The 25696-nt window shown below is 35.9% G+C and overlaps 4 protein-coding genes across 5 annotated transcripts; 2 read left to right on the top strand and 2 right to left on the bottom strand.

Moving 5' to 3' along the window:
* Positions 1 to 485: 485 nt before the first annotated feature.
* On the bottom strand, positions 486 to 7013 carry LOC111499883 (xaa-Pro dipeptidase). Its single transcript, XM_023151605.1, has 16 exons — positions 6729 to 7013; positions 6577 to 6626; positions 6164 to 6224; positions 5787 to 5882; positions 5563 to 5712; positions 4848 to 4979; positions 4538 to 4665; positions 4247 to 4289; positions 3967 to 4050; positions 3524 to 3565; positions 3362 to 3432; positions 2587 to 2640; positions 2374 to 2479; positions 2113 to 2181; positions 1206 to 1349; positions 486 to 832 (listed from the first exon to the last, which is right to left on the bottom strand). The coding sequence occupies exons 1-16, from the start codon at positions 6864 to 6866 to the stop codon at positions 713 to 715; spliced, it is 1488 nt and encodes a 495-aa protein (XP_023007373.1). The 5' UTR covers positions 6867 to 7013; the 3' UTR covers positions 486 to 712.
* A 4925-nt stretch (positions 7014 to 11938) lies between these two features.
* LOC111496971 (1-aminocyclopropane-1-carboxylate synthase 7-like) lies at positions 11939 to 13751 on the bottom strand. The gene is made up of 3 exons (XM_023147571.1): positions 13491 to 13751; positions 13125 to 13405; positions 11939 to 12812 (listed from the first exon to the last, which is right to left on the bottom strand). The coding sequence occupies exons 1-3, from the start codon at positions 13749 to 13751 to the stop codon at positions 11939 to 11941; spliced, it is 1416 nt and encodes a 471-aa protein (XP_023003339.1).
* A 2552-nt stretch (positions 13752 to 16303) lies between these two features.
* Positions 16304 to 19560, top strand: LOC111468170. Its single transcript, XM_023113294.1, has 3 exons — positions 16304 to 16550; positions 18508 to 18706; positions 19157 to 19560. The coding sequence occupies exons 2-3, from the start codon at positions 18525 to 18527 to the stop codon at positions 19341 to 19343; spliced, it is 369 nt and encodes a 122-aa protein (XP_022969062.1). The 5' UTR covers positions 16304 to 16550; positions 18508 to 18524; the 3' UTR covers positions 19344 to 19560.
* Positions 19561 to 20748: 1188 nt separating this feature from the next.
* Positions 20749 to 25621, top strand: LOC111496330. Of its 2 annotated transcripts, none has more exons than XM_023146747.1 (8): positions 20749 to 21018; positions 21158 to 21290; positions 21501 to 21604; positions 21817 to 21988; positions 22096 to 22233; positions 22321 to 22579; positions 22686 to 25377; positions 25501 to 25621. In XM_023146747.1, exons 1-8 carry the CDS (start codon positions 20987 to 20989, stop codon positions 25541 to 25543), a joined length of 3573 nt encoding a protein of 1190 aa, XP_023002515.1. In that variant the 5' UTR covers positions 20749 to 20986; the 3' UTR covers positions 25544 to 25621. The 2 variants fall into 2 exon arrangements, with proteins under 2 accessions (XP_023002515.1, XP_023002523.1); XM_023146755.1 differs by having other exon boundaries at positions 22749 to 25377.
* Positions 25622 to 25696: the final 75 nt, after the last annotated feature.

The following is a 25696-nucleotide window of genomic DNA, read 5'->3' on the forward strand; positions in this document are numbered from 1 at the left end:
AATGGGGGAGAGGACTGAAACATATCACTAGTAAGATGGGTAATAGTAATGGGGAAGAGGGCTGAAACATACTACTAGTAGGATGGGCAGTTGGTCAGATCTAGTATGGATTGTACATGTACAATAGTTGGAGTCAGCCTCTTTCACCTAGCATTATGACAAACCTATTATTTTCGTTCCAAATAATATTAAAGAATGGATGGGTAATATTAAAGAATTAACTTTAATATTAATTCTAGTATGGATGGGTAATATTAAAGAATTAACTTTTAATCTTCAAAAACTAAAAACGTTACCAAATCTGTGCTAAAAGATGTATACTGGAACCGAATAATTAATTCAAGTCATTAATACAACGTACTAATAATTAAAATTGAAATATACTCCACTACACAAGACATTTCACCTAGCATTATGACAAACCTATTATTTTCGTTCCGATGAAAAGTTTTAACTCTTTTCTCCACATTGGGAAATAGCCAGGATTTATTCTAGATATAATTATTATTATTGGAGATAAATAACTTTTGTCTAAGAACTGAATTCAGGTCAGAGAGTTTAGTTTAGAACATAAGGGTAAAATGGGGGATGCAGGAGCACCTGATGCCAGTCGAGTACTGGACGCAGCGCATGCAACTAACTCAAGAACACCACTGGAATGACATTCCCGGCGCAGCACTTTTTATTTACTATATAACGACTGACGACTACCCTACTCGGCGGCGGCAGATTTTTTGACAATTGGCCATGGACCTCCGGCCATAACTGCCTCTATTTCCGGTGTTTCTCGAGGACAATTTGACATGTTCCTGCAGCCATTGGCAGTGACTAGCTGCAAAAGCCAAACAGAAGACGTCAAATATGATTCTACGGTTAAATTAAAATTGAACTAACCAAAAACATTGCTCTGTATTGGTTTTTTTAAATGAAAAAATTAATATCCAAAACCAATCTTAACACGTCCTCAATTAACTACTAAAGTAGCTATGTTGGTCTCTTCAACCATTATTGTGGTAGTTTTTTTATTTTACACAAGAAAATTAAGCCAACGATCATTATAGTTCAAACTAACGGAACTGACTCAATAAGAACAGTTTCAGCCGGTGTCTATTACCACAAGGATGACGGAATTTGTTAATAGAAGAAGACGTGGTCATATGTCAAGATGTAATAAGCATAAGTTTGGAAGGGAATGTGTAGTGTACCACATCACTTTCAATTCGAACACCACCAAAGCCTCTAAATCTGTTCAGTGCTTTGACATTGAAAAACTTGGAAGTTTTGCTATTCTCCAGGGCCGGGTCTAGTAATGCATCAATGAAGTAGCATCCGGGTTCCACAGTAATGACCTGCAAATTAGCAAGAAAATTAAACTTTGTATTGTTTTCATTCCTAAAATGCATTATAGCAAAGATAACACTTTGAGACTCGATATTGTAATGATGTTTACATCTTCAATCACAAATGTTCTATTCACACTGGATTCTTGACTCCAGCACCAACTTGCATGATTGAAAATAAACATAAAGACATGGAATGAAAACGAGGAAAGTAAACATAAAGACAAGGAACGAAGACGAGTATTGAATTAAGTAATATAATGAAAAAATATTGATAATATCCTCTCCCATCCCTATAACCAGAAACGCTTAGAAAACAAGAAAACAACACATGACTGTAACCTTAGCCAGAATTGAAACAATATTTTGAAACCACACATAAATGATCGACTCGCTGTTGCGTGCAGCTTGCACTTTTCTGCACAGTCCATTTCTTTCCCTCTCGAAAAAGCCCAAGAACAGGACAAGGGGAAAAAGGGGCCACAATGTCTTTAATTTTAAGCTGGGGTGACTCTTTCTTTAAACTCTCTTAAATAAAGCCCTAATTTCTTTAATTATTCATACTTCCAATTTCCAAATACCATGTTCTCTTATATATTAAATCATATCTATTAATTTTAAATAATATTTTTGTATGTCTTGCTTAGCTCCAGAGGATAATTGTGCACCTCACCCTTCAAAAACACTGACACTACTAGGTAATCTAGCAAATAATTTGTTATGGTAACTTATGACTAGTAAGGAAAAACCAAAAGCTACGGCTATAACTAACCATTCCTTCTTTAAGATTACGGACTGTACGTAAAGAATTTAGCCCTGGTTCTTTAGGCCTCTCCAAACCCTGTAAAAGCATGTCAAACGTTATGAATTGAAAAAGGCTTGCAAGCCAATTGAACTTTTATTTTTCCTATTCTATATGTTCTCATTTTAACCCATTTGTCATTTTATTTTTCCTAGTTTGTAATTGTTTTGTCGTATGCACAAATGTGAAGTAGAGATAAATAACATAAAGCAAATAATCATCCACTGGAACCTGCAAGTAACCTCCAGGATCATGAGTATCGATACCAAGGAAATGTCCCAAACCATGTGGCATGAATACAGCCCCAAGATGCTCAACTATCATGTCCTTCACATCTCTACAACAAAATAACTTCTCCTTATTCAAACAGAAAGCAGACTACAAAAGATTAAATATATATATATATATACATAGGTTTGGGGTGGGGTCAGGAGGAGAATGTACCCAACAAGTACAGAACCCTCGGTCAATGACTCAAGAATAGTCTTCTCGGCTAATCTGGTATATGAAAAGAATGTGAATAAGAAAGCATTTTACCAACATTGACAAGATGTACAAGCCATAGATAAAAATATTGAGACAATAACAGTTACATGTTAGAAACACTGTCAATTAGATAACATGCAAACAAAAACACATACGCACGAAAGTAAAACAGCATTTAAACTGCAACATTTTTAAAAAAATATCCATGCATGTTTATTTACGAGCACCACAACTAATCTCATGAAACAATCACCGGACATTACAAGATTTAGTTGTAAAAAAACTCTCCAAGTCTTTTACTATCTTAAGTAGCCACCATAGGAACTCATTCCCCAAAGTCGATTTACCATCATCACACGTCATAATGACAACTAGGCCAACCCAGCAACTAAAGTATGTATCTAATCTAATGAATGAAAAAGTCAGGCTAGAGATGGCATAAAAGAAGAGGAAAGTGGGCAAACAAAGTATCGCTATTCCAAATGACAGCTTTTGTCGCATTTATAAGCTAACTGGCGACAAAAGTTTAATTACAGGGGAATTTTAACCTTTACCATGTGTAGATTATACAAGCAGATTTATGTATCTCAATTTCTCAGTAAGAAAACAATCATTTAGACCTTTTCTTCACCACCTGATGTAAATGAATTGCATATAACATCCACGGTTACACCTCAAACTATTTTGTATGCTCAAAAGAAAATCAGAGCAGGGATATCAATAAAAAGCTTACTTGTGCATTTCAACCCAGTTTATTCCCGGTTTCATAACCGATATAACAGAATCGTGAGCCTTGAGGACAGCCTGCAACACAGGGACAAAAAAAAGAGGTAACCTATCCTTGTGCCAAGGGAATAGCAGAAAAGTTGTGGATTGCATTTCAAGAGGAACATACGTTATATATCAGCGATTGATCATTTGTAAATTTACCGTTCACCTGCGACAAGGATGAACATATGTTATGGAAATTCAAAAAGATTGATATAAACTAAATGATAAATTAAAGAAAGTTTTACTTGGAAGCGCAATAAAATGCTTTACTTCGAAAAGTAGTTGCCTAATTTTTCCATGTGATTTTAAATCCTAATGAATTCATTTATATGTTATCCATTAAAATAAAATAACAGAAAACCTGTTTCAAATTTTCCTTCGACTTTTGAAAAATCCCAAACTAGTTGGATTTCACAAGATTTCAAACCAAAGAATTTCAAATCATTTCTAGTTTTTCAAATCACATAATCTAATATAATTTCTTTGACATTGATTCCTAAAAGTGTACAGCGTAGAATAATATTAACTTCACTTAAAATGAAACAGCATATAATAAATGTCACCCACTGGGAATGAACAAGTAATGTCAGATGCATAAAACTGGTATTCTGCTCCCATATCAAACAAAGCCATATCACCATCTTCCAACGTCTGCATTAGAATAAATAAAATTTCTTTTTGGAATGCTTCACAAAAGATTCAATGAGGAATTAAGGATTACTGTATTCTACTTGGAGAAATTAAGGATTACTATATTCTACTTGGAGAAATTAAGGATTACTATATTCTACTTGGACATCAACAGAATATTAACTTCAAAGGATAAAATTATTTTAATTCAACATACTCTGTCATTTGGAGCTGCCGCATGTCCATAGTGAAGAACAGCACTGCAACACAGAATACCATTCGTACATTAGCATCAATCTCACCGACATAAAAATATAGTTTTAAAAAATAAACAATTCGAATCATCCATCCACAGTCCAGAACAGCCGCTGGCTTCCCCTCCCCCAAAAGAGTAAATAAATAGGTCCATTAACAAAGTCATGCAGCCAACATCAAGTAAAGAACTAAAAGCTTAAATGATCCTACGGCATCCAGTTTGAAAAAACAGGTAGTTGTTTAGCAGACTTGCCTATTTTCTCCAGTGGCACATATACAAGTGTATGAGCAGTGCCTACATCCACCATACATGTAAGTGTGGTGAAGAAATAAGCTTTCCAATTGATATTCTTTCATGCCCGCCTTGATATTTTTCATAACCTGAAACAAAAGCATGCTTAATCTTTCACGTTATCAATTCAACCTCTCAGAACTTCCACTTGTTCTCATAAATATAAATATTAAAAATAAAAGCATAAGCTGAGCACTTCAATGAAAATACATATGTCATGAGAATTAATCATCGAAATGGCTACCTTTATCTATTAGAGATGAGCTGTTACCTGAACATGAGCTTCTGAGCTAATATCGTTGGCAAATTGAATAAGAGCAAGCTCCAGCTCCGATTTCACAACACGACATTCAGTCAAAATAGGATGCAAGGTATTCAAATCAATTTCAAACGTGTCAATACCCTGAAACGGATAAGAATTAGATGAAGAAAGTCTAAAAATGATCAGACCAAAGCTAGAAGTCTGATGCAAGTTACAACAGTAAGGGGCCCATTGATAATGCTTATCTGCTGTTTCTTGTAATCTATTATTTCAAAATTGAAAGACACCTTTTAGATGAGCCCCTTAAATACTATTATGCACCTTTGTACTCCGTGATATTTAATCAGAAATTTATAAGCTAACAATGAAAGATACAAAAATTTCTCAACTATTTTCTAAAACTGAAATAAATGATCAGGAATCCAAAAGAAAGATTTTCTTTTGCAAAAATCCGCACAGTATTAGTAGCTCCAGAAATGGTAAATAAAAAGTAGAAAACAGAGTTCAAGACATCTGTTCTCCAAAAGTATAACACAAAATAGAAGCACAACGAATGAACCTTGGAAAACCAATGGCCTTGAACTTCGGAAGACTCGTGGACCATTCCAAAATCGAGATATAGAAAATGCAGTAATTCCTCAATGATAAACTCCAACGAAACCAAATAGCTTACTTTACAATTTCAACAAATATGTAGGATAAAGCATAAAGGTGGGAATTGAACCTCAAAATTTGCGGGTACTGAAAAATTGTTGCTGTCAGTATTCAACCCACGTAAGAGAAATAGTAAAGGTTTCTCCAACTCCTGGTATTGTTCGTGCAAAATAGCTGCAATTTCATCTGTATAGTATGCCATACTGACCGCATATTTTTCCTATAAAACATATTCAGTACAATCAGCTAATAAGACAAGGCGTAATGCACCAAGTGCAGGTTATCACACACCACCTTGAAATATGACAAAGGCTTTATTTCTCCCGACCATACAGCATAATCAGAAGGCAGCTTTGGAGCGAACAGAATTGACTTTCCACTGGCAATGTCCTATACAAATTTTGTGTTACAAGACAATAACATGGATATGTGATACAGTTGTAATAGACCTACAAGGAATGACTTCATTTTCATTGAGTACATGTGTCAAAACAGCTACACAGTAATGAAACAACTATTGTGTGAAAATTTTGCAAAATAAAACAATTTAATCAAATAATTACATTTAACACACTGCAAGTATCAAGTAAAAATGTACAAACTCCAACATAAAGATTAGTATCAATATTAAACAATTAACATTAAAACGTTCAAGGGAGTAATCGGCTTACAATAGCGCCAAAGAATCCAGGCTCTATCACTCCAAACAGATAAGCAAAATAACTCTCTTGCCTGCAAATTAAACCAACCAAAAGGATCAAACGTGTCTCACGATGACTATACTGAAAAGCAAAAGGAATTTGCAAGCATATTGAGCTTCGAGTAACACTCAGATAAATTATATCATTCAGGACGGCGACGTAATATAAGTGTTAACAATTTAATGTCTATAATCATCTGTAAGTGGCGCGGCACACAATTCAATAACTAGTCCTAAAACAAGTGTGGCTCTAGACTATTTGCAACGCCGCGACGGATAGAATATCAGAGGTTAGGACATAATTTGAGATACATTGCAATATCAAAAAACTGAACTGTGCTTACAGCGAATATCAGAAACTTTAAGACTTTCATCATCAAGTACCTGAAGAGTTCAAGATGGTCCGTATCGTAGCGCGTTCGCTCATCGCCTCCCTAACAAATCGTCACAATCAAGGAAATGGAATAAGGAAAAAACTACGGAATGTTACAAACACAAAATTAGGGCATCGTGTTGTGAATTGCAGATAAGATTACCTGAAGCAACACAATGCCCTTGAGAGGACGAGCGGAATCGGCAAGGTGTTGGCGTGAGGACTTAAGCAACTTTTCTCTATTGGTGACGTAAAGCTCCACCGGCACCGGCGGAGGAGTAAGAAGCGAAGCCGAAGCCATGGAAGTGGCTTCAACAATCCGACAAATCAAAGTGGCGTCGATACCGAGGAAGCTCAATCGGCATACCGTAAGATCACCGTAAGATCACCGTAAGATCACCGTAGACAGTGAGGAAATCGGAACGATACTATTCTCTTACCCCGGGATTAAATACTCGATCCATTATCCATATTGAAGTTTGATGGAGATATTAGTGGTCTTCATCGAATTTGAGATGTTTTTTTCAGTTAACAATCATAAAAAGTTTCATCCATTATTATTTTTTATTTATTAGTATTAATATTATTATTATTATTGTGATGAAGCACTGTAAATTATCCAAATATGACCTTAACTTAACCACCCACAAATATTCAAAATATATAACAATATAATTATAATAGAAATCACTTAAAATTAATCTATATCTTTTCATTACGAGCATGGAGAAAAGTGCATGCATACGCTGGCATGGAGAAAATTGCAAGCATGCACAGACTAAAGAGCCTTGAGTACTTGGTCGCGCAGATGGAATGACACAGACCGATCATACTTCTGCAATGATCACCAAGCAAGGAAAGTTACAAGATGAAATGAAGAATGCTAAAAATCGGGGTTGCAGTTAATGGTGATATCGCTAAGATAGCACAGATGACTATGCAACCCACTTTATGAAAACGTGTCATTGATGCCCAGAGATCTGATGAACACCTAAACAAAGTGTGGAGTCAGACTGGGGCGGAAAAAAAACCAACTAGGTATTTTATCTCCTCAGACGGGGGCTTGTAGTGGCAAGACTACCTGTGTGTTCCCGAGGAAATCCTAAAAGAAATTTTAGCTGAAGCCCACAATACATCTGATACGTTCCACCTAGGATGTACGAAGTTATCTGAAGAGAGACATGGCGGGTTTCATAAGACGATGCTGCCAGCAGGTGAAGGCATCAAGATAGTGCCCAACAAGATTGCTACAACCATTAAATGGGAAGTAGTGTGTATGGGTTTTATCTCGAGTTTGCCAAAGTCTAAGCAGAGTCGTAACGTGATTTGGATAGTTGGGGTAGACCAACCAAGACAACTCACCTCATCTGGCCTCATCCCAGATGGTTAAAATACAAGTTGCAATCCCTTCAAAATCCCAAAAACAATGACGAAGAAGCCCATGCGATCGGCGAACGAGCCAATGAAACTACTAGATCATGAGGAGGAGAACAGAGATTCAGAGCAACAATCCAAAACTGTCGTGGAGAAGTCTCAATTGCAGACATTGAAATCGTTGAACAAGCACCTTTTGAAGGAGACACATGAGAGAAAGGAATTTGGAGCTCTGGTTCAGGCTAAAGAGGGTTTGGAGCTCGACTTGAAGAAGAATGCCGACAAGAAGAAACAGAGTCAAATGGATGAAGTGGGAGATAAGATTTGTAGATTAGTTGAGAGTGAGAGATTGAAGAATGTGGAGATTGAAAGATTGAAAGATTGAAAGATGAGAATAATGGGCTTGCGTTGAAAGTTGAAGAAGAAAGGGAGAAATGGATGAAGGTTTGTTATGAGACGGATGGAATTAAGGCGGATTCTAATGGATTGTTTGAGGAAATAAGAGATTTGAGAAAGAAAATGATTGAAGTGGAGAAGAATGAGAAAAGAGTTTTAGAAGAGATAGAGGACTCGAGGAGAAGTTGTCAGCTCAAAAAGTTGGAGAGTGAGATTATGAATAGGAATCTGTTGAAAGAGAAAAATTGGTTATTGAAGATTTGACGTGGCCAACTCAGATTCGAAAATGAAGGAGAAAGATGCACAGATGTTACCTCAACAGGTAGATTCAGTTGATGTGAATCTGAATCGAGTTCAACAGGAGGCAGTGAGTTTACGACGCACGATTGAGATAATCACTCGTGATAGAGCTGAAATGGAGGAAGCAAAAATGGAAGTGGAAAATGTCATGGACTTACAAAGGGAATTGAATAAACTAAACGAAGCTATGAAGTCTGAGTCAAGCGTAGCTAAGAATCAGAGAAATAAAGAGGTGGTGTTACAGATGGGATGTTCTCGAGAAAATTCAAATGAAGTCTCACCAGAGAAGGACAATTCCATTTTTTCGCTCGAACAAACAAAAGAGAAAACGAAAACATAGCAGTAAGAATAATTGAGTATGATCATCTAAGTTTATGAGAAGTTTTGCTGATGAATAAACTTAAATGTATGAGAGAGAAGAAAACGATCCCGCATAAAGAAAAAAACTTTATAAAAACTATAGAAAGGGTTTTACCTATCGTTGTAAAAGGTAGAGACAAAAGAACCCGAGAGAAAAGAACTTGTCAGAGTTAGTGTATAATACAAAAAAAACCTTTAGAGAGCTTCTTTGTCTCCATGTCTCTCTTCGACACCCTTTAAAGTTTCGTGAAAGTTATTTAACTGTTAGATTCAAAGCGAACGTTTTTTTCTCAAGTTGGTATCGGAACAGCTTTATTTTTCTACCAATTGTGTCAAACCAATTTATTTTCTAAAGTTACAACCGTAAGGGCGTTACTATTGATAATGCTTTTAACTTCCAAATTCTAATTTGATAAATTGAAAATAGAAAAACATACTGTCCAAAGGGAGTAACGAGATGTATCTGCGTCTTGTAATCTATTATTTCAAAATTGAGAGACACTTTTAGATGAGTCCCTTAAATACTATTATGCATCTTTAATACTCCGTGATATTTAATATGGACGAAAATTGTCTATCGATACTTCATAAATTATCTACCATTATAACTTCTTTATATATATATTTTTGTAAAAAAAAATTAATTTTTTTTTAATATTATCATTTACAAATATCTATAAACATTTTATATATTTTTTTGAATGAGTACCCGCTTAAAATGTTTATAGATAATTTATGAAATATCGAACAGTTTTTGTCCATATTTTAACCATAATAAAATTTTCAATTTTTTTTTTAAAAACTGTAAAAGGAGGTTAATATTACTATTAAAATTTTATGTTTTTTTTTACACAGTAAAAGTATATTTTTATTAATTTAATATAAATGAGAGAATTTTATCCTAAAAATAAAAATAAATAATAATAAAAAGTCTTTGGTAGGTCAACTACCCTTTTTATTAATTACTTCCTATCCTTATGCTTTTGTTTTCACTTATCTTTCTAATTTTTACCGACACTTTTATTTTAATTATAAAAAAAATAAATATTTATTTAATATTTTATCATTTGAAAAAACATTTAATTTAATAAAAAGTAATTTATTAATTATTTGGTTATAATAAAATATTTGGACAACCAACGTATACAAATTAGCCAATCTTTTTTGAGTGACCTAATTTTATTTTAAGTGGTTATTTTTAATATATATTAAATTAAAACGCTATTATAAAAAAATAGTAATAAATTAAATTAAAACTTATTTTTAATTACAATTTACCTCAAATTTTCAATATTTGATACTTTTAACCTTAATTTTCTTGTCGTGAGTTTTTGATATATCAAAGTCGAGTTTTCGGTGTGAATTTCCGACATAACAATTTCAGAGAGTCCAACTCCGATATTTTCCTTATTATTAGCCATTGATTTCAAGAATAGGAGAGTAATAAGAGAAGGAGAGGTGAAATTTGAATAGAAAATTGTAACCAGCTCCTCTGTAAAAAATGTAGTCGTGAGCGTGTCAAGATCACGACGCCGCACAGTAAAAAATGTAGGACCATGGCACTAAGCGAGCTGGAACATACAAACACGCCAATCTTGATCTTTTCATTTCCATATCAAATTATGTTTTCATGTTTCGTTTCTGCCTACAAACTGTTGGATGAAATGACTATGAAGCACTATAATGCCATCCACTGCCATTTGATATAGGAATTTGACCACTATAGATGATGACATTAATGTCTGATTGCTGTTTGCCCAAAAACAAAAATACTTACATCTTTTAAGGTGTTTAATGGTGTTAAAGATATTTGGAAAAGGAATTTCAGCCGCCCGTTAAGGGGTTGATGGTAGGGTTATAAGTAAGGATTACTATCTCTGTTGAAGAATCGTGATTTCTAAATGATATCAAAGTCATGCCCTTAACTTAGTCATATAAACTTAATCCTCAAACGTTGCTGCTTGATATTAACAATCTTGATACAGTCTTGGTAGTAGCAATGGCAGGAGTGATATGTTTTGTACCCAATTTGTTCTCCAGGCAACCCAACCAGCCTGGCTTGCAACAGAGGTTATGAGCCTATGCATTGGAACTCATGAAAAAGTGGTTTTGTATTTAGTTTTTGCATTTTCTTATGGACCAGAGATAGGCCTTCGTACCTTCAACCAACCTCATGATTGATTGATTGTTTTATTTGCTTTTCATTCTTATAAAGTGTCGCATGTAAAAACACGACAGCACAACGAATGATAGAGAGAAAAGTGTTGTTTTCTTCTTTCCTTCGCATTATTCTATCTTATTCTGTTTTTAGCCATTGAAATTCATGACAATTAATGAGCGTAACTTAATCACTCCTACCTTCTTTCACTCCTTAACAAGGTAAATGAGAAGAAGGTAAAGCATATGAACCTATTTATTCTTTTACTTTAAACAAAGACGACAAGATCTTTCGGTCTGCGTGCGTAGGAGTAGTTCAAACAAAAAAGAGTTTGGTCTGAATTCAGGTTCGGCCTGTCCGTCTGCTGTTAGGTCCGGGAATGGCGCTAGGCAAGGGTGCCGCTATGCCTCTCAAGTGTGCTTCATTAAACCCAAAGTAAGAGTATCTATTTTTTATATTTGAGTGCTTAATTAAACCGAAATTGGCGAGTAAGAGTACTAGTAAAAGTCACTCCTAACAAATATTCTATTATTTTTTAGATTTTCTTTCAAAATTTTTAAAATGAATGGTTTAGTAGAGTTATTATATCTTGACTAGAGTTCACTATTAACCGATATTGTCTTTTTTTAATATATTTTGCTTCGAAATTTGAAAAACAGTGTCTATTAGTGAGAGATTTCCGTACCCTTATAAACAATGTTTGGTTCTCCTCCCCAACTACGGTGAGATCTCACGCAAATATACTTCTTTAAACTTTAATTTAAAAAAAAAAGAAAAAAAAACTTTCATATTATGTCTTCACGAGAGTTCCTCATCCTCTCCATGAAAGAAAGTATTCTCTTGAGAGCAATCTGTAGGGTTTCTTCACTCATGTTGGCAAAACAAACTCTGAACCATCCCGGTTCAGAGCAATGACAGGAAGAACCGGGCGAAATATTCAATTTCGCTTCCTTCAAAATACACTTCCAAAGCTCAATTTCACCTTCTCGTGTAGGATTCTTTTTCAACAATGGTCTCAAATTCATCCAACAAAACAAACCGGCATTCCCTTTCAAGCACTCAATCCCAGCCATTCGCAGCCCTTCAATTATCATCTCATAACGCTTCCTGAGCCGATCCCGGTTCATTTCAATATACTTGTCTATAAACTTCTGGTTCGACAACATGGCCGCTAAAAACCGCTGCGTTTGTGAAGAAATCAACGTGAAACTCGACATCCGGCGAGCCGTGGTCACAACTCTGTCATTGTAAGAATAAATTGTCCCAACTCTAAACCCCGGAAGGCCGAGATCTTTTGAGAGACCATACACAATATGAACCCGGTCGGCATTCTTATTACCACGGGATTCCAAAACCCCAGCAACGCTGGTGAACTCGGCAGAGGAGAAAACCGAACCGGAATAGATTTCGTCGGAAATAAGGTGGATGTTCTTGTCTGTAACAAAATCCAAAACCTCCTCAATTGTGGACCGTTGGATCGTTAATCCAAGTGGGTTGGATGGATTTGTGATAAAAACTCCTCTAACTTTGATCTTCATAGCCATTGCACTATCATACGCAGCTTCCAAAGCTTGGCGAGTTACTTGAAAATCATTAGAACTATCACAATGAATTGGTATAATCTTCACTTTAGTTCTCCATCTCAGATCCCTGTCAAATCTGAACCAAAAAAAACAGAACTTATATTAGTGCATGCAAATAGACTCTCCACGCTCTCGTTCTCTGGTACAACTTATTAGAATCACATAATGATGCACACACTCGATCTAGATGATATATAAGTTGTTAGGATAAAAGTTAAAAGTCGAGCCTCGATTAAATTAAGGGGAGATGGTTCGAGGGCTCCATAGATCTCAGGGAGCCTAATACGTCTCCATTAATACGAGATTTTTTTAGAAACTCAAATGAACAATATCATATTATTGTGGAAGTCGTGATTCTTAAGAAATACCTAGTTTTTGATAATCTTACCCGGGATAGTAAGGAGTAGGAAGAAGCAAAGCGTCGCCAGGGTTAGCCAGAATGATAGTGAGAAGCTCATTAGCCGCCGTAGCACCGGCAGTCAAAACAACCCGACTTGGGTCAAATTTCACAGCTCCATCTCTAATGCGTTCCATAAAAGCAGCCATGGCGGTTCTAAAAGAGAGCAGCCCATGATAATCTTGAAACAAAGCGGTTTCTCTGAACTCAGAAGAATCCGGTCCAGCTTCTGAATTTTGCTCTAAATATTCCTGCAGCAAGTCAAGAGACACCTGTTCCACGAAATTAAATATCAAAACCCTAAAATCCACGTAAAAAAAAAAAAACACGTTCATTCTTTGTTTGTTTTTTAATCACCTGATTTTCTGCTAAGCCCATTTGGATAATCCCAGAAGGATTGGTGGATTCATTATAAGGAACTTCATTGTAAGCTTTCCAGCCGACAAAATACGGCGAGTTTTCGCCGTGAGTTTCCGACATAGCAATTTCAGAGAGTTCAACCTCAAGGTTTTCCTCATTATTGGCCATTGATTTCAAGAAGTAATCTGAGAGTAATCGGAGAAGGAGGCTGAGGTTTGAATGGATCTCAGGGGAGGCTCCTCCATTTATAGCAAACATTTGTCATTTTTGTTTCAAAATCCCAAGTGCATGAACTTGACCACTATTCATAATAATACTGAAATTAATGTCTTGTCCTCGTTATTTTGTTTAATTTTGGTTTGTTTCTTCCTTCATATCCTTCCCCATATCCCCTACTTGACTCCTGCTTGTCCAAGGGAAAAAGCATCATGATATTTTTTCTCTTTTCAAGTCTTTGAGAATCAGAAATATAAAAATAATTGGTAAGATGAGTTTTCTTATACTTTAAATTTAAACATGATACGAGCTAACCACTCGTTACTACTCACCATGAAAATATAAACTAATTAAATATTGAATATAAAATATAATATACTATAAATCAAATCATAAAAGAAAGAATATTAAGATATAATGTCTCCGATATATTCCATAAATAATATATCTCAACACTCCCCTTAAATTGAGAGTCTATGTCAATCACATCTAACTTGTCTTTACAGTGTAGGTCAATAACACTCACATTGTCTTTGAGAAGAGAGTGTAGGTCAATAACACTTTTGTTTTCACAATAGTAAAAATATCCGTAAAAAATAGACTGCCTTTGATTCGTTTGCATTTTTAGACTTTCAAGAAATTATTGAATTTACAAGAAAGATGCAAAACTCAGAAATATACCGGAATGATTGACTCGAGGATTGGTAACTTGTCCCATTTAATTTGATTTGGAACAAGTGAATCTCCTCCCTGATCACTTTTGGGTTCATGCATAAATGATTTATGCCAAAATTTGTAATTTGTTTCATATAATTTGATTAGAACAAGTGAATATCTTTGGCGATAAGAGTGGTGAACATAATAACGATGTGTTGAATAAACCTTCAAAGTTTTGAAGTTGGATAATAACACCAAGATCGGTACTTTGGATCACTTGAGAGGTTGTGAAAGAAAATACGAACATCTTGAATATGTCACCTTTGAACTTGGTGAGAAATTTGAAGATGCTTCCAACGTATTCTTGATATTGGATGATTGGCGGTTGTAAAGGTTTCACTGATTGAGTTAGAATTTGGGTTTACGTTTAATACTCCCCTTGGACTTGGAGTCCAAAGGGTATTATGAATACCAAGACCGGTGCTCTCATACCATGTTAATGTTAAAGAATGAGAAATAGAGGTTATAAGCTTTAGAATACCAAATGAAAATCAAAGGGGATGAATGAAGCTTTAGGGGAGTAATGATTGGTTATTCTGTGTGATTTGATTTTGTACCCCTGAGGAAATCAATGCTTGCCACCGCAACAGAGGTTATAAGCTTATACATTGGGACTCATGAAGATGGGACTTTGGAATAAACTAGGATTCTTTTGTTCTTGCTTTTGTTCTTGCTTTTGTTTTTGCTCTCTTTTGTGCGTTGGATAAGGTCCTCTTTCATTAATGGCTCTCTTTTGTCATGCATCATATGTGCGCTGTCCCATTCTTAGTATACTAAAGTGGCAACTTCACACTATATTTGGCTGCTGTGACTGTAAAACGTGTAAGAACTGACCTAAAACAATCTAGCCCACATGCTCATATCTTTCTGCCCAAATTTCACATTCTCACTTGACTCAAACTATTTTGATTGATTGGGTTTACTTCTGATTTTATCTTATTCGATTCTATTCAAATAACTTGGATAAGTTTAGTTTAGTTAATAATTTATAAACACGAACATAATTTAATGGGTCAAATTATTACCATGATTTTAGTAGGCACATATTGGGTCGCGTCCGGGGTGCACGAAGTCAAAGTCCTAAGAAATGATGCTTGAGAAGTCATGAATTTGTTTCTCCAACTACAACCAAACTCGATCTACAATTTATATTTCCTTTTACATGTGATGGTAATTTGTTTATATCATCGTCTCTTCTACTTTTGCGTTATAGACCGTTTGATTGCTATTTTCTAGGTTTCATGCTTTTACAATACCATTCTTCCTCCAATAGAGTATTGTGTTAAGACACCCTTGGAACAAACACAGGAGAGCTCACGTTTCCATACTACGTTCAGTCATCAATAAATTTAAAAAACTCGATATCATTAATTGTTGTATATCGAATATGTATATGTTTATCCATTTTGAGTTCGATAAGTTCAATTTTCATACGAGAATAAACATATAAAAAATATATTTTAACCCGAACCGACCCCGAACCCAACCAAAATAGGCGGGATATTTCCACCAATGGACTTAACTTATTTTACACGTTACAATACGAGTGTAAATGTACTACACATGGTTTTAGAAGACTAGCCAGGCTTAAATACTGAGCCTCAATTCTGATCTTACATTATTGGGCCTTAAGTTGGCAGTTAGGTCCAAGCAATGGGCTCTCAAATTTCAGAAGTAGCCCAAATATTTATAAACGTTCACCAGTTAAGCCCAGCCCAATAATCGACCTCTTTTAAAATTAATACTATTTTTAGGAAACTTAAAATAAAATGCTATTAAAAAAATCCAATATATTTGGATATTAGTTCTTACCAGGGCATTTATGTAATTTCATCTCTTTAGCATCATAATTATTGTGAAGATAAAACTGAAATAACGAATGAAAAGGTCCTTGAAGTTTTTATTTTTAAAAAGAAAAAACGAAAAAGGAGGAGGAATTCTCGAAACGGCCCCTGCTGCGTAAAGCGTCCATTTTCTCATTCACGAACTCCTCAGAGCTCGTGGCGGCAGAGTGGAAGGCTAGCGCTAGAAGCAGCGGCGCGCAATTTGACTCCATTCCTTCGCTTATTTCCGATTACTTCTTCGTTTTGCTTTAATCTAGCATTTCCAATCAGACATTCAAAGGTAAAGTTCTTCTGGTCCTCTTCTTCTTTTTCTTTCTAATTTTGTATTTGTTGGTTTCGTGAATTCACTGGTGTCTTGATATTCTTTTTAATTTTTTTCTTCTTTTTTGCCTATTTGTTCATCAGATCTCATTCCTTGTTTGCTGATGTACTATTTCTGTTTCGTTATTTTTAGATCTTTTGATTAAGATGATGGGTTTTTGGGTGTATTTTGTATTTATTGAATTTTGAATCATGGCTGTAATCTCGATTTTCAGGGTTTAGTAATTATAGCAGGGTGCTATTTTTAGGTTTTTTTTTTCTGTGTTGAAATAGGAATGAATAGCGTACTCTGTTTAATTTTGGGGGAAAAGATTGTGGCGATTTTGGGTCGTTTGATGCCGTGACAGAGTAGACATTGAATGTGGCGTCTGTTTTACGAGGATTCTGATTCTATTGTAGGCATCATCAGGAATTCAAAGTCGCTGCAGCTTTCTGTAGCTTATATTTCCGGTTCTTCATGTCTAGTTGTACTTCCTAAAACTTTTGACGAAAGAATGAGCGGGGCAGGCTCCTTTGTTGCAATTTTATGGTCAACTTCCTATAAAGTTCTGATTCATTGATGACTCGAGCAAAACATATTCTCTTGGTCCTGATTGTTTCAATTCAGTTCTAAATTTTCTGAACCAATTTAGTTGTCTTTGTTCATAACAAATTCAGTGATACCACCTTTCATTTCCAACACCAATATATTCATTCTCTTTTCAATGTTTAGATATGTCCTTTTAATTATTTGTCTTTCTCTGATCCCCCAAACAGTGGCTATTTGTAACCATCTTTACATTAAAAGACTCGCTAGCTATTTCTACTATACACCATATTAGCAATCCCATGAAAGTGCTTTTGCGATCAATCAGAATTTTTTGCTTGTACCATGCATATTAAGGTGGAGCACCATTCCATTTGTGATCAAATCCTCTATGGGGAGTTTTCAGCTTGTTGACTGCCTCTCAAAAGCTACCTTGCCTTCTTCAGTATCCTGTTTGTGAATCTTTGATCCCACCTTGAGATTGTTGATCTCTCCTCTTTTCTGGCTTGTGGTTCCTATTGCAGTATATGGGCTATATTTTTTATTTCTCTTACCCATTGTTCTTTCTAAGTTTCTCTTTATCCTAGAAACAATTGCTTCGTGTGTGAGTAATGGATATAAATTTTAGCTTGGTCTCTAAGTCCTATTATCACGTTAACTTCAACTGTAATTTTGACCTGTTCTCGCATCATCACATGTCATTTTTACTGAAAATGTTATAAAGAAGGATAGAAGTTAAGCTTTTTCAGCAATCTCTTATATTTTGTAAGTTGAAAGACAGATAGAGAGTTCTCAAACCTTTGCCAGCAGAATTTAAGCTAGTACTGGGTGATCGTTGATGTCATCCAAAATCAAATCAGCATTCCTTCTCTTAAGATTTTGTCATTAATTCAGTAGTACCATTTCTTGCTATTTAACTGAGTTCCCACTTTGGTAGTTTTTGAGCTTCATCCATAGTGTTTTGGTTATCTTATATTGAAACTATAGTGTCAAAGCTTCTTAAAACTTCTGGCAGGAGACACTGTCTTCAAGATTCATCGTATAACTCATCTAAGCTAATGTGGGTAGTTGTTATGTAAGGAATATTGAGGTTTCACGTTTGGTTTTTCACGAGAATCAAAACCTGGGAAGAGCAGGTCTGTCATGTGGTTGTAGGTGAAAGACCAAAATTTTATGATGCAAAAATCCCAAATGATTGTCCCGGATTCTAAGAATGGATTTTGAGGGTTTAACGGTTTTTTGGGGAATACAATTTTTGAACTTATAAAGTAATATCATGATTTAGTTTATGGGGTTTTAATGTTGAGTCTTACCGTTCGATTTTGCATCATTTTCTTGCTTGACTTCATCAGTTACAACATCTCATATTTTTTTGTGTACTGCTCTTCAGGGTATTATTTCAGATTAATGGCGTCCAAGTTGACTCAGTTGCAGTCCAAGGCCACTCAAGCATCACAATTTGTGTTGAAACATGGGTGTTCCTACTACAAGCAATTGTTGGAGCAAAACAAGCAATTTATTCAGGAGCCACCTACCGTGGAGAAATGCAACCTACTTTCTAAGCAATTGTTTTACACTCGTCTTGCCAGGTCGTACTTTCTACACTCTCTTTATGTTGGTATATTGTTTGCCTTTATTGCTTTGGAAGAAACATTTACCAGTGCTTTTGGAAGAAACACATGATAAGTATGTTTTAAAATTTTATATTTATTTACAGTTTTGTAGTATCATCTAAATTCACATTTATTTTTTTAACATAAAAAGCCGTCATATACAAGTGAATCATGAATTTGAATATACATAAGGCCAATTGAAAATCCTCTTTTAGCATCTGGGATAATCTGATGTATTATTTTCTGGATGGAGCTATATAGCTTGTTGCACTGAATTGCAGTTAAACTTGTTTTACCATTATGGACCTGTGGTCATGTGAATATATATTCTTTTGTAATCTTATAGCTAAAGAATTGTGAGCAAAATCTTTGTGTGGAACGTGAGGCCAAAAGAACATCATTTTGACTTGCATCTTATCGATACAGTATTCCAGGTCGGTATGAATCATTCCACAAGGAACTCAATTACGTAAAACAATTATGGAAGAACAGACAAGATCTAAAGGTGGAAGAGGCTGGTATTGCTGCCCTATTTGGGCTGGAGTGCTTTGCATGGTTTTGTGCTGGTGAAATTGTGGGAAGGGGTTTTACTTTCACCGGATACTATGTCTGAGGTTCTTCATTTTAGTTCATCCTTAAGCTTGCTTGCTTCCCTTGGTCATTGTTTCTACCATTTTCGAATAACTGAAATTCTTCATGAAATTTTGTTGTTTTTCTGCCATTTTTTGTGAATCATAGTCCTTGGTGAAGAAATCAGTTTCCTTATTAGTAATAATCCAGAGTAAGTTTGGATGGATAATGATGCTGTTGCTTCTGTTCATCTTCTCTTCTGTTCATCTTGTGTTCATCTCGTGTTCATCTCTTGAATCATGATAGAATAGAACTTCCAATTGTGAGTTCATACCCTCTCTTCTGTTCATCTTCGAATGAATCCACTTTTAAATTTCAGTTCACGAAAGAATCTTTATGGATTCAAACACAGTGGACAAAATCTATTTACTTTTTAAGCACGTGACTTGTGACAGTCTTAGGAAGGGGCGTAAATCTTTTTGCCCCTTATAACACGACTTCCGAAGCTTTGACTTTGACCAGCAACCAACATTAACTGACAAGTGTCGGTTCTTAATGTTTTATTTTTCTTTAAAACAATATTAAGCTATGAATAAAACAAAAATTTTAAATTCCTATTTTTTATACACAAAAAAATAAATCAAGCATTTTGAAAGGGATGTCTTTGAAGGCGTCATTGTCATTTAATTACTATTATATATATCTTGCAAAAATAGGTGTCACTTTCTGGCATCTTCGTGATGACATTAATTAAAAGTAAACCAATTAAAATGGAGTTAAAATAGAGGCAGAAAGTTGTTGGCCTGTTTTTTCCTTATTGTCTTACGCGTTGTATGAAATAGCGGTTGGGATCTAAATTAAATCGACTTTTTATTACCTTAGTTTATTTATTTATTTATTATCAAAATTTAGAACAAACATTTACAAATCCCTTGACCATCCTTGTTTTAATAAACAAATTTTAAATAAGACAAGAAATTCAAATACTTTAAATAAGACAAGAAAACATGCAGCTTGTTCGATTTGGTGATTGCAAAAGGTAAACAACGACAACCATCACTTACATTTTTTTTAAAAACTATCAAATAGTTAAAATATATACCTTCCATTATAAACGTGTAACTCAAACAATTAAGACATATATTTGATGAATTAATAAATTTAGTTTTTAATAAGTTACGAATATGAGTAATTTTGAATTTATATATTATGGGTTTGTAAATTGAGGAGTAAAAGTTAGAAAAATATTTTCTAAAAAGTATTTAAATACAGAAATGTAAATTAGTGGATGGAAATTGTTCGGAAAAAGAAAAAAAAAAATGAAAAGGGTGATTTGGTCAATAAGAAAAAAAGTCAGCGGAGGTATGATTGGTGGGTTACCTTGAACCTTCCCGTACCTAGGTATTCCCAATCTCCCTCGGTTTCCAAATAAACTAAAAAGTTGATCACTACACGGAAACAAAGTTCCTTTCACTTGTTCTTTCTTCGCTCTGATTTCCTTCCTTATTCATTGTTCTTCAGCCTATTTTTTTCTTCACTATTACTGTCTTTTCTTCAATTGTTGAAGTTTTTGTTTCTTTTTTGTCGGCATAATCGGATATCCTATCCTTCGTGACAAGGATTTTGTAATAAAGGAGACAGTTTTCGGTTTGCCGCGTTGAGATCTGGTTTTGGATTCCTGCAACGATGCTGCATAAGAGCTTCAAGCCTGCGAAATGGTAGGGTTCAATTTTGTTTTTTTTATGTACAAATTAGATGAATTCAAACGGAATTGTGATTTCGGATTCGTTGATTAATTGATTGTATTTGATGCATTTTTTTTTTTCGTTTGAATTCTATTGAATTGGCTTGGTGCAGTAAGACATCGCTGAAGTTAGCGGTTTCGCGGATTAAGCTTTTGAGGAATAAGAAAGATGTCCATGTCAAGCAGCTGAAGGGAGAATTGGCCAAGTTGCTCGAGGCTGGACAGGATCAGACGGCTAGAATTCGGGTATCGTAGTGTTTTCTTCATTTCTGGAATTGATTGTGTATATATTTTCTTCGGTTTACTTGTGTCTTTATCAAGCCACCGCTGTTTTTGAGACCTAATGTCATATAGGAAGATGAATTCTAGCATAGCGGTATGATTCGCGCGTCGACTTGATTATCTCTACTCGAGCCCCTCTTTCCTGAAGAATCTATGTTTCTATCTATATTTCAGGTGGAACACTTTGTTAGAGAAGAGAAATCGAAGGAAGCGTATGAACTCATCGAAATATTTTGCGAGCTAATTGTGGCACGTATGCCAATGATCGAGTCCCAAAAGTATGTTCATTTTCTTGATTGAAATTATTTTTGTTCATTTCTCATTATCTTTTGCATATAGGATATACTTTGATTTCAAAATATGAATTTGTAGTTTGATTTCATTTGAGCTCCGATTTCTATTGAAACAAAATTTCCCCTCCTTGTGATGAATGAAAAATTCTTATTCTTATGTGCATTGTTATTAATTCCTACTATGTTTTTATGTCCAGAAATTGCCCGATAGACTTGAAGGAATCAGTCTCGAGTGTCATTTTTGCATCGCCCAGATGTGCAGATATTCCAGAGCTCTTGGACGTTCGTAAACACTTCAAAGCAAAATATGGAAAAGAATTTGTCTCAGCCGCAGTGGAACTACGCCCAGAATGTGGTGTGAATCGCATGGTAAGTGTTTTAGCTGTTTTGCCGTTCATAAGTTTAGGAAATGTGGATATCTACGAAAACTACTAAGTTCCATTGACTTTCCCTTTCATTTTATTACAACTTTTCAGTTGGTCGAAAAACTATCTGCTAAAGCACCTGATGGTCCGAGCAAAATTAAAATATTGACTAAAATTGCTGAGGAATATAACGTAAAATGGGATCCCAAATCCTTTGGTGACAACATCAACCCTCCGGCCGACTTGTTGGTAAATTTTAGTTTTTAGATTATTTCCTTCACTCCTTAAGGTGATTTTTTAATCACTCCTTCACTCCTTACGAACTTTGTTGAGCAGAATGGCCCAAATACTTTTGGGAGGGCTAGTCAAATACAGATGGAGGCTATTGGTGGCCAACCCTCATTTGATCACAATAACAGGGGATCTCCTAATATTCAAGCTCCACCCGAATCCGATGAAAGGCAACGTATACCTGAAGACCCCGTCAATCGCAATTTGAGATCAAACCATCATACCCAGCAATCCAACTTTGCTGATGTCAATGCTAATCAAAGCAACTTCACTGGCCATCGAAATTCAGAAGCAAGATCTTCTGGTATGTGAAAAATACTTTCGATGTGATCAATGGATATATATGTATAGAAGACTGCTACTTTTCCTTGGATTTGTAATCATTGGATGTATATTAATCTGGTATGCAGAAACTAGTGCAGAGGGGATGCATAGGCACTCGAATTCTGGTGATCAAAATAATTACGCTTCAGGCAGGCAGCATTGGAGTATGGACTTTAAGGATGCTACCTCTGCTGCGAAGGCAGCTGCTGAATCTGCAGAACTAGCAAGCCTTGCTGCCCGAGCTGCTGCAGAACTTTCTAGTCGTGGAAACCTATCCCAACCATCCTCTTCAGAGTTCCTTAAATCTTCATCTTATAATTTAAGGGCTGAAGGACCTCAAGGATATGCTAGCGGAAATTTGCGAGACCAACAGCTTCCTAAAGACCAAGTTGTCAGTGCCCCTCATAATAGTTCCATGCCGGATGATAATTGGAGAGACAATGACACAAGAAGATTTATGGGGAATGATGCCAAGAATTTTAGCTATCCATCTTCAAGTGCCAGTAACAATGATGTTAACATATCAGCAACCAATTTCAATGCGGCAGACCGTTACTCTTTCAAGAACTCATCCGAACATGGGTTTAGTGACTCCCTTGGTAGTAGTGCATCTGTGGAGAAGCAACCCAGAAAATTTGATGCTAACGCATCTGTAACCAGTTTCAATGCAGCAGATAGATCCTCTTTCAAGAATCCGTCCGATCATGGGTTCAGTGACCCTCTTGATAGTGTGGATATGCAACCCAGAAACTTTGGTTCTAACACATCTGTCACTAATTTCAGTGAATCAGATAGATACTCTCTCAAGAACCCATCTGAACCTGGGTTTAGAGACCCTCTTGGTAGTAGTACCAGCATGGAGAAACATCCTATAAACGTTGATGTAGAATATGTTAATGATCAGCCATTTGGTATGGGTTTTGAAAGAACTAGTTCCTATGGAGATTCGAGGATTGGAAATAGTTCAAATAAAGTTCCTTCCCATGAGAAGCTGGTGAACGATACTTACGAGAATCCTTTTGCCGTAGATAAACCAAATGACCATGAAAGTACTGTTGATACGAGTTTTAACGATCATGCTAGTGCGGTCTTCGATGATTACGGTCCAGATGATGATTGTGTTCCAGACTACGAATACCAGAGAAGACAATCTATTCTGGAACCTTCATCGCCTAAAGGGAAGGTGCCAATAAACTCAGCAACAGATGATACTTGGGTTTTCAAGCAAAACATGAATGACTCTCCTGAGAAGTCTGTTTCACACACGCAAATTTCTGCTGATCGTGCTTCTTTGTTTGCTGGGAATGTGGGAAGTTTTGATGATCCTTCCCATTCTGATGACTTGTTGCCGGCAACTTTTGACCATTCAGATGGACCTAGTTCTGAAAGTGAGAAAGAGCCGGAAGAATTTGAGGTCATTGGTAAAGATCACTATAGCAAATTCTCTAAGAGGCAGAATTTGCCATCTGAAAAACCAGAATGGTCTCAAAACATTAGTCATGGATCACCTGGATCTTCAGATGAGGATAATAGAAACACGCCATCTCATCGCCTCTCTTCTGAGCTTCCACTTGTCCATGAATTGAAAAAGAAAGACAGCCCACCAAGGTCTCTTGATATTCTACACGACAGTGTAATACTAGAAGAATCGACTTCAGAAAGCAACAGTGGCTTGAATTTTGGGAAACTGAAGGGTGGCCTAAGAAATCAAAAGAGTAATCCTAGGCGTTCACATGCAAGCAATTCATCAATAAGTGACTTATCATCCAAACAAGCATGTGAAAACGATGCCTCAAAAACTGCCCAGCCTACCTTAGTTTCTTCTTCGACAACCAGGACTTCGTTTAGATCAAATGCTCCCAGTGAACTATATGATGGAAGTGTAGAAGAAAAACCAGCTGAAGAGAAGGGCCCGCGAGCCAAGTTTAATAGCTTTAACTCGAATTTTGATGATTCAAAGGATAATTTCTCGGATTATACGGTTAGAAGTGATCAAGAGCGGCACAAAAACAAAGAGGTGGATGAAATATCAAAGAAGCCAGCCCCAACAAGAGTAGGAGTGAAGTATCCTGGTTTCCATGATGACGATGATTCTGAAGAAGATTCACCTGGACAAAATGTGAAAAATAGTCCTCATCGAGTTATGGGTCTTTCTAGACGGACCAAAGCATCTCCTAAAACTCCAAGTTCACGTATGGAGGACTCGTACAGGACACCCACGAGTCATGAGGATGTAAGTGAGAGAAAAGCTTCAAGGAGTTATGATGCATCCAAATCTCCATTGAAGGCAAAGACTGGAACAAGATACTCTGATCACTATGAAAGTTCAAGGCAGCCTCAATCATCTAAACCTTTCAACCAAACTCCTGAAACTAAGAGGTCCTATAATGAGGAAAGGTTGAAATCTTCTGCGAAGGAACGACAATCCTATTATCCTCCTCCAGAGTTAGATAGGCTGGGCAATTTCGAGAGTTCGAGGGGGACAACTGCAGCTTCTGCAAAGACTCGGGCTCAATCGAGCAACTCGGAGCAGCCTCAATCAATGAAACCTTCCAAACCAAGTCCTGAAACCAAAAGGTCTTTCCATGAAGAAAGACCAACATCTTCTACGAAGGAACGGCTATTCAATCCTTCCCCGAAAATGGAAACACAAGACAACACTGAGAGTTCAGAGAAGGAGAAGACCAAGACAGTTGAGAAAGCCAGTCATGTTCACCCAAAGCTTCCCGACTATGACAACTTTGCAGCACACTTCCTTTCACTCCGACAGAATAACAAGTAAATCTAGTAGCTTGGCGTTGAATATACCTATACGTATACAAATCTATTTTTTGATTAATTATTTGAATTTGTGTGTGGCTCTTTGTTATATAGCTCTTATTCATGATTACAACTCTATAGGGATGTGCAGGTTAAAGGAGACAATTTGATTCATCATTTGTAGTTGGGGGGGGGGGGGGGGGGGGAAACATTCTGAAGCTAATGAAAACTACATAATAAACTTCCCAATTAGCCAAAAGAAGTATCTGCATGCATCAAGATAAAGCTAGAACAAGAAGTGATTCACAAAATCTATTGAAGGGGAGATGTGTTGTTT

This window comes from Cucurbita maxima, unplaced genomic scaffold (assembly GCF_002738345.1).
Source record: "Cucurbita maxima cultivar Rimu unplaced genomic scaffold, Cmax_1.0 Cma_Scf00002, whole genome shotgun sequence".
NCBI lineage: Eukaryota > Viridiplantae > Streptophyta > Magnoliopsida > Cucurbitales > Cucurbitaceae > Cucurbita > Cucurbita maxima.

Coding starts and splice junctions, on each gene's coding strand:
- LOC111468170 (XM_023113294.1), top strand. CDS start 18,525: ATGGCGTCCAAGTTGACTCAGTTGCAGTCCAAGGCCACTCAAGCATCA. Junction 18,707..19,156: donor TTTTACACTCGTCTTGCCAG/GTCGTACTTTCT, acceptor TTATCGATACAG/TATTCCAGGTCGGTATGAAT.
- LOC111496971 (XM_023147571.1), bottom strand. CDS start 13,751: ATGTTTGCTATAAATGGAGGAGCCTCCCCTGAGATCCATTCAAACCTC. Junction 13,406..13,490: donor TGGGCTTAGCAGAAAATCAG/GTGATTAAAAAA, acceptor TTCGTGGAACAG/GTGTCTCTTGACTTGCTGCA. Junction 12,813..13,124: donor CCTACTCCTTACTATCCCGG/GTAAGATTATCA, acceptor TTTTTGGTTCAG/ATTTGACAGGGATCTGAGAT.
- LOC111499883 (XM_023151605.1), bottom strand. CDS start 6,866: ATGGCTTCGGCTTCGCTTCTTACTCCTCCGCCGGTGCCGGTGGAGCTT. Junction 4,666..4,847: donor GCTCAGAAGCTCATGTTCAG/GTAACAGCTCAT, acceptor CTTTTGTTTCAG/GTTATGAAAAATATCAAGGC. Junction 2,182..2,373: donor ATCCTGGAGGTTACTTGCAG/GTTCCAGTGGAT, acceptor ATGCTTTTACAG/GGTTTGGAGAGGCCTAAAGA.
- LOC111496330 (XM_023146747.1), top strand. CDS start 20,987: ATGCTGCATAAGAGCTTCAAGCCTGCGAAATG. Junction 21,605..21,816: donor CCAATGATCGAGTCCCAAAA/GTATGTTCATTT, acceptor TTTTATGTCCAG/AAATTGCCCGATAGACTTGA. Junction 22,580..22,685: donor TTCAGAAGCAAGATCTTCTG/GTATGTGAAAAA, acceptor TCTGGTATGCAG/AAACTAGTGCAGAGGGGATG.